Here is a 12,062-nt window from a genome sequence, read left to right as displayed (position 1 = left end):
AAAAATACTATTATAAAATTATAGTTTTAAATATAAATAAAAAGACGATTCTCGACTTCTATGCAATTTATTCGTCATACATTACTTTTACTTTCCATTCATTTCAATAGACATATCAAATATACAAACAGAAAAATTTTCGCCAAATATTTTATAATTATGTAAAATTAAATTTCGAATACATAATAATTTCCTAAAATAATTGCACTATTTCTAATTTCGTTCAACTTATTTAGTACCTTACGTATATTTACATAAAAATATCAATTTAAGTGATATCGTAAAATCATAAAAATAATATCAGCATTTTGATATAAAATGTTTTTAAATGGGTATTGTACCTTTTCGAAGCATAATAAAATGAGAGGGCCCTTTTATTATAGGCTTTGAATAGCGTATTTTTAAATTACTGTTTTACAATATGAATTCTTGGAGCAAAGTTATTTAAATAAAAATAATTAGTAATTATTTAATATCGCTAATAATATTGTTAAGTACATTTTTGGTGGTGAAATGCAACACGGGAAACGTTTCTAGAGACCATACCACCAAAAAAAGGCCCGTGGTAATATATGAAACTATCAATGACAAATAGGCTACATTGTTTTTTACAGCGACAGTAGCGCCACGATTACGGGACTTTTTTCGTGGTACATACTTTTATTTTATGTCAAAATATTTAGGAAATAATTATAATAACTGCCAATTCAAATATAAATGTATTCTTATTCCTCAAAATATGATTGATTTCAATTTCAGATATTAAAAAAATCTAAAAAATATATTTGTTATTTTCTATATAATTTTATCACTGTTTTTTTATTATTTTTATTGTCGTAATAAGCTCGGCTTTGTAGAAAAATAATAGAGAGCTTTGATTTATTTAAAAAAACTTCGACTTTCGAAAAAACTTTAACTTATAATAAATCCAAAATATCTCTAATACACTTTTTCATACGCAGACTAGATACTAAATAATTGTTTATATGAAATTAACTAAAAATGTACTTAGACTACTGCAAACAAAACGCAGACACGTAATTTACAAAACTTTGGCGTAAGAATGATTATGTACAAACTATCAGCTTTTATTATAGCATTAACGTATTTACACTTGAACTTAATATTATGCAATACTTTGCTATTTTTGGTAAAACTAATAGGTATAAATAATATGTAAAAATATAACAATACTAGAATAAAACCTAAATATCATTACGTATTTTTAAATACTATGTTGACAACTTCGGATGATTGTATTTTTTATCTATACGCCTACTAGAATTTAAAAAAACATTCAAATAGTATACATATACATACAATTGTTAAATAAAATAAATAATACTTATTGTACCTACTTAAAATGCCATAGTCTTGTGGCCACTCCTTATGTAAAGGCACACAGCTAAAAGGTGGGATGTTGATTGATATCGTTTAATAATACTACGTAATGTAATCTCATCAATAAAAGATACATTTACTAATCAGTGTGTAAATCAAAAGTCAGTTGAAAATACATAATATTGAAATGAGTATAAATTCACCAACATTCTGCTTAAAGAACTTTGGTACAAATGTTTTTGGACAAGGGTGTCTGATACTGTCATCAAGATCGAAAACTTTTTAAACAGTAGCGACTCCCTCATCGGACCAGACGTTCTTGTCAATCTGTAATACTTACATGTAAGATTTTTTACTAAAATATAATACGAATTATAACACGAAAGCCTCGACTATAGTTTATAGAGACGATAGATTACGATGTCATTGTTTGTCATGTGGTGGTTTTAGTCAATCAAATTCAGTCTGTAAACGGTGATTCAATATAGTTGACTAGTTTTCATCCAATCAATCAAGACTTGAACTTTCACTCTAATTATCATCTCATTTCATTATGTGGGTTTTTCAAATTACCTCACAAGTCAGAGACAATAAATGCATTGACATTAGGTTGACATTTCCAAATAGTTGTCAAATTCAAATGCCAGTTCTGTCTGACAGTTTAACTCAGCGCACTCTGGCGGCAAAAATAATCGAATCACATTCGATTAGTGATGAAGGGAAACTCGCTGTCACTTTCATCTCCAGAACCATCGTAGCTCGAAGGTGGGGTGTCCAGTTGAGGGAGGCCTAAGTCCAGATATTCTTGGTTCGCGGTGACTGTCAGGATTTTGTCCAAATCTTCTACTAGTTCGGTGAATGAGGGCCGGTCGCCAGGGGAGAAGGACCAGCATTCTCGCATCAGCATATATCTAGAAAGAAATTTGAAAATGAGCGAGTTTTTTTTATTTGGTTACTTGATTTTCGATGGTCCGTTTTGACTTTGACTTTTAAACTTGAAATCGACCATTCTTAAAATTCTTTTGTTTCTTAATGTTGTTAATGGTTGAATTGTCGAAACACCAAATTATGTGGACCAGAAAATGGCCCATCCAGCAGAGATCACACATCGTGTTTATCTTTATCGTACAAGCAAAGTTAGATTGGTGCGGTATTAAGTTTATCAGCCCCGCTTGTATTGTAAAATTACAAGTAGTAGTAATATTTGTATTTTCCAAATTTTCCTACAAAATAAGAGCTTTTCTTTTTTATTACAATGCTTTGGCTAGATGTCAACATGTCGTCAACAAACACTCACATCTCAAGGCTGCAGCAAGGCGGCTTCTCCATGCGGTGGCCGGCGCTCAGGTGCTGGTACATGTACTGGCCCGGGACGGTCGGGTACGGCGTGCCTCCCAGGGTCATGATCTCCCACAACAACACACCAAATGACCAGCTGGAAATATAAATTGAATACTAATATATCGTCAATTTAAATTAGTCTATGTTACTAATAGTTTCTGTTATATACTCGTACATCACTAATTTATATTTAAAACTGAGTCTGCTGCCGAAGCGGCGTAACAAACTTATTAAACAGATCACCATCATCAAGTATACGTATGATACTCGTAATAGGGCTAATGGCTGCACTAATATTTCCCTTATCCCTACTTAATTCTTTGACTTCCTACAACAGTGTAAGTTATCAAAAGCCTACTCACACATCAGTCTGTGTGGTGAACACCTTATGATAGAGCGACTCGGGCGCCATCCACCGCACAGGCAGACGGCCCTCCGTCTTCTTGCGGTAGTAGTCGTTGCTCTGCACGTCTTTCGCGAGCCCGAAGTCTGCGATCTTCAGCACGCAGTTGTCCGACACCAGCACGTTGCGCGCGGCCAGGTCGCGGTGGATGCACTGGAATACAAACGGATATTTAAAACTAGCTGTTGCCCGTAGCTCTACCCTCGTAGCCTTTGTATAACCTCGAGTCTTTCACTATATATAATCAATAATCTTTTTTTTTTTAATACATAACCCCAACAAGCTTAGTAACTCTAAAGTATTTTTGTGACAACCAAATAACTTACTCGTCTTGATGCCAAGTACTCCATTCCTCTAGCGACTTGATAAGAGAAGGAGACAAGGTCCTTCTGTGTGAGGGTCTTCTTCTCTTTCACGTTCTCTGTCGGTAATGGTTCGTACCTGTTAACAAATTATTTTACGATTACTTCATAACACTATTGCCCAGATTTCGAATTATGACGAAGTTCAGTCCATAAGACATATCCCACAATGGCTACATAAAAAATTCACTAGTGCGTATTCAAAACCATTCGTAGATCAAGTACAAGTTATGAAAAAAAACTTAATGGTTAGACTCTATTGAAATTAGTGTTGTCGTGGGATATCTACATTCTTTCTAGATCACTGAGACATCGTGAGTAACCAAAGGCATATACTGCTAGGTAAGTGGGGGTGAAACTTCAAAGATTCCTTCTGGATCACTGAGAGAGCACAGCATCTTTAGTATATTTACTGACTTATGTCACTAGAGTACTAAGACCTTTTACCTTTTCAGGCTATAGCGGACCCAAAGCTTTTACAGCCGAGAAATAATCATGAACAGGCGAAGATGAGAGATGAGATAAAGGAAGAAAGAAATCATTTATTCAAACAAACACAATATCCAAACATTAGAACTTATGATTAACTTATGATTATAAAGTGGTTTGATGACATAAAGGATTGGACCGGACTTAAGTACAACCAATTGAAAATAACCTTAAATTAACAACCAACTTAAATAACCCAAAGCCGCGAAGATTTCCGTATGCTGACCTCCAAACTTCAATTCGAAGATGACACCCCATGATGATGATGATGAGAACTTATGAGTAACCATACAAATAATAGAGCATGGCAAAATACCTATGATACCTGAAATGGCGACCAATACAGCATAGTGCCATGGCAGCAAGCGAAAGCGCTGGTTTTTAGCTGGTACCAAGGAAAAAGTAGGTAAGGTTGCAAAATGAAGTTAATATGAGCGGTAACAAAATGCAATTCCATTATTTGCCCAGTTTCGACCCGACCGACAACCAGTAGATGGGTTTGCGCCGGAGTGTTTGGGAAGAAACTGGGCGTAAACCCGTCTTTGAATTCCCACCTGTTCCCAGGGCGGTGGTTCCTGAGGAACTCCCGCAGGTTGCCGTTGGGCGCGTACTCCACGATGACGTACAGGGGCCCGTCCTGCGTGCAGCAGCCTAGTAGGTTGATGATGTTCACGTGCTTGCCGATCATCTTCATCATCTCCATCTCCGACACCAGCGCCATCATCTCCGCGTCCGTGTGCCCTTCTGAAATTATCAATTTAGAAATAATATCTTTCAAAAAATGTCTCACCTGAAAGGTATAATTTGGGGCAGAAAAGTAGTGTTACATTTCTTGTAAAAATATCCGGAGATAAAATTACTCATTTATTTAATTACTGTTAAGGCCATTCATTAATGAGCCAGTGCAATTAAAATCATCCTTCGCTTTCAAAAATATTCGTAGTTTGTTGTATTGATAAATATTATTAGATTTAGAATATTACGTGAAATTAGACATTTGAAAGTCTAAATTCGGAATAAATCATTTGACTTAGACTAACCTTTCAACATTTTAACAGCCACAACAGAAGGCACTCCCTGCTTAACGATGCCCACACATTCGGCCTTCACCACTTTCCCGAATTCTCCCTCTCCGAGCACCTTGCCCAGCGCTAGACTCTCTCTAGCCACTTCCCAGTCTATGTCCACTGGCAACTCATATTCTGACATCATCATGGAATCACTGTTCGTGCCTCCTTGAACTTGCTGGAGTTTCTGCTTCTCTATCTTTACTACTGGCATAAGCTAGAAGACAAGTAATATTCGTTTATATAAAAAATAATGTAATTTTCTTGCAGAAACATCATCTTCCACAGTAAATTGTTTTTTTTTTTGCTTTTTATTAAACGACATTCTGCGTACATGCGTACACTAAAATTATACATTCTAATCATAACATTATCAGTGGCACTTTCTTGCTACATTAACGCATATATTTTACTATGAAGCGAAACAGGAATAGTCCTCACCAAAGCCTCTTCTGCAGGATTAGCCGTCCCATTCATTTGCGGCTTCTCCACCGTCACCTTCTTCGTCCAATGCGTCACAATCACAGCTCTCGCCGTCTCCAATGCTAATTGTTTCTTTATCTTTTCCCGTTTCAGCTTCTTGAAGATCATCACTACTATCACAGCGGCGACTAAGAACATAGCTCCCAGAACTACGGTCAATACGTTGATAAGGAATGTGTGCTTTCCATGGTCCAATTGTTCTGGTACTGGCATTGCTGAAAATTGAGCGTTTTCAAGAAAAAGAAAATCTTATATTTTAGATCTTGTCTACAGAACCAGTTAGTGAAAAAGAAAATCTTATATTTTAGATCTTGTCTACAGAACTAGTTAGATACATGTTCTTTAGGCCTTTTAGTATCCTAAAAGGCCTAAACCTTGTATCTTTTTTCACAAGAATTCAGTCACGACCTGCAGATTTCGTAATTCGATGGAAATCATCAGACTAGTCATACCAGTATATTTTTGATACAATCCATACTAATTAATGACTAGGTATAATCTGTGACTAATACTTACATTCAACAACAGTGAGGTACCCGATAGCTGTGGAGTTGCCCAGGGCATTGCTCGCGATACAAACATACCATCCTTCGTCATCTTTGGTCACGTTGTAGATCGTCAGTTGCTCTGGCTTGTCATCTGGGTTCTCGGACTGGAAATTTAATTCAATAACTTTAGAAGTATTTAAAAGACTATTTAGTTTGTCCTGTTTATTTATTCGTTCATTTGGGACTTAGTAACTGACATTAATTGACCTTTAAAATTGATAGATTGATCAGATATTTGGTACATACATCGTCAATTATTTGTAAACTTCAGACTTTAAAACTAAATATCAAAACCAAGCACATCGACAGCACCATAACAAAACGTAATAGCCAGATTGAAAACAATTTCATACAACACAAACGGAAAATGTTTCACTATTATTTTCAAAACTTCAAAAATGCCATTCATAAGTATTAAAAATATATGCTTTAACAATGTTATGTATTGGTAACCTCGTAATCAAATTCGCCACACAACAAACACGCACACAAAATTAAAGTGATTTTTATAGAAGATGCTCAGATAAAAATAGAGAAATACGTAAACAAAATTAATTACTCATATAAATACTATATAACTTCATATAAATTACATAAAAAAAGAAGTACAAAATTTAAATCAAAAATCTGTTCTAGACTTGCGATTCTAATACTAACTAAACACTTTAAATATCCTTATCATGCAAACAAGATAAAAAGCCATATTAAGATTGCGAACAATCATGCTGTAACACCGCATGCATTAGTGACAACCCTCACCATGATGGAAAACTTAGTTTGATCACTGGAATAAGGCTGAGTGGCGTTATCGTCTGCATCAAACAATTGCTCGATTTTGCGCGTGTACATCCAGTAGATGAACGGGTGCAGATCCGAGAGGAACTGACAACTAAACACGGCAGCCTCTCCTATCAATCTTGTTTGGTTCAGAATGGCTTTCGTCAGCACTGGCTTTGCGTATACCCGTTCTATAATAGAAATAAAAATTTACTATCTAAAGAAATTAAACTAATGATAGTTCCACAGATTCAAGCCATATAGAAAGCAAACGGCGGCTATCTATTCTATATTTCTGAAAAAGAGTTTTTTTTTTCAAAAAAGAAATAAGATTTTTTTTATAGAAATTAAATTGTTCACAAAATGCTATTGTATTTAATTACTTAGAGCTACACAATACTATCCACCGTAACCATTGGGTCTAAAAATAATTGTTACCACCTTTCAACATCCTGAAATTTTAAAATGTTAATAATTACACCCTGTGAAAAGTTTTAGGCATTTTACATAATGGGTTAGAAACAACATTGAGTATATTATGTAGCCAACACCGTCATTACGTCCACTAGAAACCAGAGTAAATTCTTAGTATACCTCGATGATTTGTTCATATTGTAAAGGGAAGCCAACACCATCAAAACACCTTCAACATTTACCTCTCCGTATTTTTACAAATAAATATGTAAGTTACAAAGTTTGTTTGTTGTTTATTTGTTAGCATACAATTTTCTTATCCATATAGACTTATTGAACCATACAGATCCTCCACCAAATTGAAAATGACCTCGGTTTGGTATCCGGGTGGTATGGGTGCATCCATAGGTCCGACTTCTCCGTTATTTGCGGAGAAATTAGTCAGCCTGTACCACTGCACTTCTGGCTCCAAGTCAGAGAACGGGGGACAGGATAACAGAACTGTGCTGTTCACGATTGCAGTTTTGTTGCCAGGGTAACCTTCTCGAATGTACGGCTTGGCGGGAAAGCGTTCTAAGGGATTAACAGGTTATTTTCTAAGTTCACATTATCTTTGTAATTGGCAAATAATATTGGAGACATTAGTAACTGCTTCATGTAATTTTAAGTCAGCTATGATTGATTCCGTCACAAAAAACTTAAAACCAAGAAGGAAGTGTTATGCATAGTTATCATAACCTCAATCATCACTTACCGATGACAGAAACTTCTACGTTGTGTTGTATGCAGCCCAAGATGTTGCAGACGATACAAGTGTAGTTTCCATCGTCAGCCTTGGTCATCTCTTCTAGCGTCAGGGACCATTTTCCATAAACCGGCCTGAAGTATGTTCTGGTGATATTTTCGTCATTTTTCTTCCAAGTTATGTTGGGAGTGGGATTACCTAAAAATGTAATATAATAAAATATACATACATATTTTTAAGTATATATCATTAAGTAAATCAAAAGTGATAAAAAATTACTTCAAGAACTTTTGAGAAAATAGTTTTTTCTCAAAAGCTCCTGAACTACATCTTAAACAAATAATCTTTTACTAACACAATTTGGTCCTCTGAAATTTGTTATATTATTATAACAAACATACCTTCAGCAGCGCATTTCAACTTGATCGTGCTTCCAGCTGGTTTGATTTCAGCAGCATACATTTTGGACAAGTGCTTGAACCTTGGTGCGAACATAGTTGTCGAGTTATCCAAGTCTCCATACGTGTGATGGTCTTTATCATTTTTGTCTTCTGTGTCGTCATCTTTGACGTTAACGTTTTTGGCCACTCGCGAGTTGACTGCTGTGTTATTATCGTCTACGGCTCGATGTTGGGCTAGTATTTCAGGAATCGGTCGCTTTAAATCCACATTTAGAGTTTGTAGATCTAAAATAAAATTATTCTCTTTAGGGATAGAAAAATAGATATGATCTTACTAATATTATAAATTCGATGGAATGAAATGTCACTCCATGTAATGTGATGGATATTTGTTTCAGAATCCTGCATCTACCAGCGGAACTAGTATGGAATATTTAAATGGCAATATTTACTACAGCCACACAAAATCTACTAAGTAGTTTAATAACCATGAAATGTTGTATAAGAACAGAATAAATAGAATTGCCTATTACTGTATATGTGTATTACAATGGAATCAAATACGTTACTAAGCAACATTCACAACACGTTACTAAAAATCTTACCAGTAATAAATAATTCAATGTCACGTTCAATACACCCCAGCTCATTGCATACTACACACGTGTAGTTCCCCTCATCATCCTTCGTCAGCTCCTCCAATTCCACCGACCACTTTATGTACTCTGGTTCAGGGTCCCTCGATATGTGCGCGTTATCTCTCCTCCAAGTTATGTTCGGAGTTGGATTCCCTGTAAATTTACGACCATCGTAAAAATGCTTTTAGTTTCACGAACGTAATTATGTTACAGCCACGATTGTCTTAAAATAAACTTCGTTAGTGATTTCATATTTTCATGTAAAATTTTCATTTTTTTATAGTTAGTATTTTAATACTGATAACCGTACACATGATATATAAAATATATTCAAATTAAATAGATTTTATTAATCTAATGCAAGGGCCATAAAATTCAATCAAAACTTTGTGATCGAATCGAAATCGATCGAAATCATGTAAATATATATATATAGCATTTCTTGATTCAAGATAATACCAGTAAATGGCTATGTTACATTTTTTTATATTTAGTTATTTCATATTCGATATGTAGAAATGTTCATAATACATTTTTTTACGATTGTGTGGCAATCAAAATTTTTACGACTTCACGGTGAAACATTTCTTTGATATCAAGGGAATAGCTAGTTTGTTCTAAATTCTTAATGGCCTTTAAAATAAGTTTATTACAGAAATTACCTTCAGCTACGCATCTCAGTCTGACTGTGCTTCCAACTGTCTTTGTTTTTGGAAGAAACATTCTTTCGTTCGCAAACTTTGGAGGGTATTTTCCAAGAGGTTCATCAACTTCATCTACATTGTCTATGTCCTCATTCGTATTGTCATCTTTGAAGACTAGATTTCTCGCCGATCGATAATTTTTGTCATCTTCAGTATTCTTCAGTAATTTAACAATATCTTCTTCATATGATGATCTTTTAATTTCGCCATCTGATTGATATTCTGTAAAAATCAACGGATGTTTTAAACAAATTTCGTAAACGACATACTAGTGTTGTAATTAATTAATAATAGACAATCACATTTCTCTTAGTGAAAACAATATGCACCAACGACGCATGGAATGTTAATAAATTAACCAAAACTACAGGAAACAACGCAATATCCAATTGCCAAAATGCATTCGGAAATGTACTGCGCGTTAAAGATAATGTTTCCACACATGAAGCCGAGCTGAATCCGGCCTGTTTACACATCTGCATGACCAATAAAGACGTCGATATGGAAATAACTGAGAGTGCAGCCGAAGACTGGGCTTAGAGCAGATACTTGGAGATAGCGAACTTGTATCACGATTAATTTTGCTATATTTGGATTGTGAAGATGCCATAGCTTCATAATACATAAGAGTTAAACGGAACTGGTATTAAATAAATCTATACAATCTAAAATAGCACATATGGCACTTTTTATCATGAAATCTCTGCGATAAACTGAATATTCTAGTATATAAGAGTAGGAAGTCTGTAAACAAAATTGAAAAATTATTGAACCTAGATCATGTTGGTCTTCGTCCTTATGCCTGATGAGCACACTTAGAATACTGCCGTCATCTGCTGGTCGACAGCTATAGACGCCAGCGTCTTCGGGATGGAAGCTTCTTATCCTCAACCTGGAAAGAAAATTGAATGTTTGTAACAAGAATTATTCGTTAATTTACTCTTAAAATATTTTTATTTTAAACTTAAAACCTAATTTAGTATCGGCCAAACCACAGATACCAGTATAACAATTGACTGCCATTCGATGAATACATTTCATTAATTGTACACTTCTGAAACATATTTTGTAAACTTTGTTCGATTGCCCATGAAACACATCAATCAGCTAACTAAACAAAACATACAATTTTAGCATGATCTCTGTTTCCACCATCCTCATAGTTTCACCAAGACATGATTCATGTTAGCTGGTGTTTTGACTACAATCGCCTCAAATAGCCATTGCGTTGAGATTTCAATCGCTCAATATTGATATATTAGTATTGTTGAGGTATTATGCATTCCTTCATTAGAATTCGTGATTTGTGTACACACTGCGCTGATTATATGACCTTTTGGTAGATTATCTGTGGAATGAATTATTATAAGATGCATCATCTGCAATATATCAGTAATGGCCTCAATTATCTCTAAATAATAGTCTTGCATTACGTCTTTTTCTCAATTGAGATGTTTCATTTCTGAGTTGAAGACATTACTTGTAGACTACTACTATTCCGTAGACTACAAAATCTGGAATAATTCTACAAAATCTATTTGTCCATATGGTTCACAGACTATTACGTTACCTCTAATTAATTGTGCAGCTATAAATAAAGCACTTAGAGTCTACTTGTATAACCTTTTTCTCATATCCGCATCCCGGTTTCGTTTGGAGATGTGACTTCACGAAATCAGCGTAAAAATAACCTTAAAATTTTAAAGATTCGGCTGTGATTTTACAACCTACCGGCTCTCTGACTTCAATCCTCCTTGGGAATGCTCTTATTGCCCATCAGGTGCCTAGGCTATACGTTGCTTATTTTTATTAACATCTACGGGAAGATATGGAGTGAGTATATAATATCTTACACGCCTTAGTCATTAAAATATCGTAGGTATACTAGATGTTGCCCCGGGCAACATCACCCGGGTCTTCGCACCCGTGGGCAAATAGCAATATTGGATAATGTACCTTCCTAATGGTATAACATTTTTTGAAATCGGTTCGGTAGTTTCGGAGATTCCCCGCCTCAAACATTCAAACGCTTACCTCTTTATAATAATAGTACATATTAAGTTACCATTCCATGTCCATACCATTGTTTCTGCTGTGTTATTCTCCTGCTCAACTTCACCGGCTGGTCATCTCTGAGCCACTCCGTTCCGCTCCGTGACCTCAATCCGCAGATCAGTCGTAACCTCTCATTTGTTGATACTGAAATGGCGGTGTAACTGTCATCTGAAACGAAAGCAAACTTGTAAAAATTATGATAATAATAAACTGTGAGAAAACGACAAACTTAACACCAGCTTTTATTACACGTGACAAAAAAAAGTCGATTAGAACCGTTGAGGAGCCTCTTCG

At 35.2% G+C, this 12,062-nt stretch overlaps 1 protein-coding gene across 2 annotated transcripts in view; it reads right to left on the bottom strand.

The window, feature by feature from the left end:
• Nucleotides 1-51: 51 nt before the first annotated feature.
• The window catches only part of LOC128678438 (fibroblast growth factor receptor homolog 1-like), a 71,794-nt gene continuing 59,783 nt past the window's right edge, over nt 52-12,062 (bottom strand). Inside the window, exons 3-17 of one of the 2 annotated variants that reach the window (XM_053759994.2) lie at nt 11,795-11,936; nt 10,487-10,605; nt 9,672-9,935; nt 8,977-9,162; nt 8,372-8,656; nt 7,980-8,168; nt 7,596-7,798; nt 6,003-6,138; nt 5,445-5,701; nt 4,977-5,220; nt 4,491-4,680; nt 3,412-3,526; nt 3,045-3,238; nt 2,639-2,776; nt 52-2,252 (exon numbers count right to left, since the gene is read on the bottom strand). In XM_053759994.2, coding sequence (XP_053615969.1) covers nt 2,039-2,252; nt 2,639-2,776; nt 3,045-3,238; nt 3,412-3,526; nt 4,491-4,680; nt 4,977-5,220; nt 5,445-5,701; nt 6,003-6,138; nt 7,596-7,798; nt 7,980-8,168; nt 8,372-8,656; nt 8,977-9,162; nt 9,672-9,935; nt 10,487-10,605; nt 11,795-11,936 — 2,876 coding nt within the window. In that variant the 3' untranslated portion in view covers nt 52-2,038. Of the gene's footprint in view, nt 2,253-2,638; nt 2,777-3,044; nt 3,239-3,411; nt 3,527-4,490; nt 4,681-4,976; nt 5,221-5,444; nt 5,702-6,002; nt 6,139-6,793; nt 7,003-7,595; nt 7,799-7,979; nt 8,169-8,371; nt 8,657-8,976; nt 9,163-9,671; nt 9,936-10,486; nt 10,606-11,794; nt 11,937-12,062 lie in introns of both variants that reach the window. The other variant, XM_053759992.2, reaches the window with a different exon arrangement.

The sequence above is a fragment of the Plodia interpunctella genome, chromosome 19 (genome assembly GCF_027563975.2).
Source record: "Plodia interpunctella isolate USDA-ARS_2022_Savannah chromosome 19, ilPloInte3.2, whole genome shotgun sequence".
In the NCBI taxonomy this organism is placed as follows: domain Eukaryota; kingdom Metazoa; phylum Arthropoda; class Insecta; order Lepidoptera; family Pyralidae; genus Plodia; species Plodia interpunctella.
Note: the sequence above shows the minus strand (reverse complement) of the source record. Positions and strands in the feature narration are given on the sequence as shown.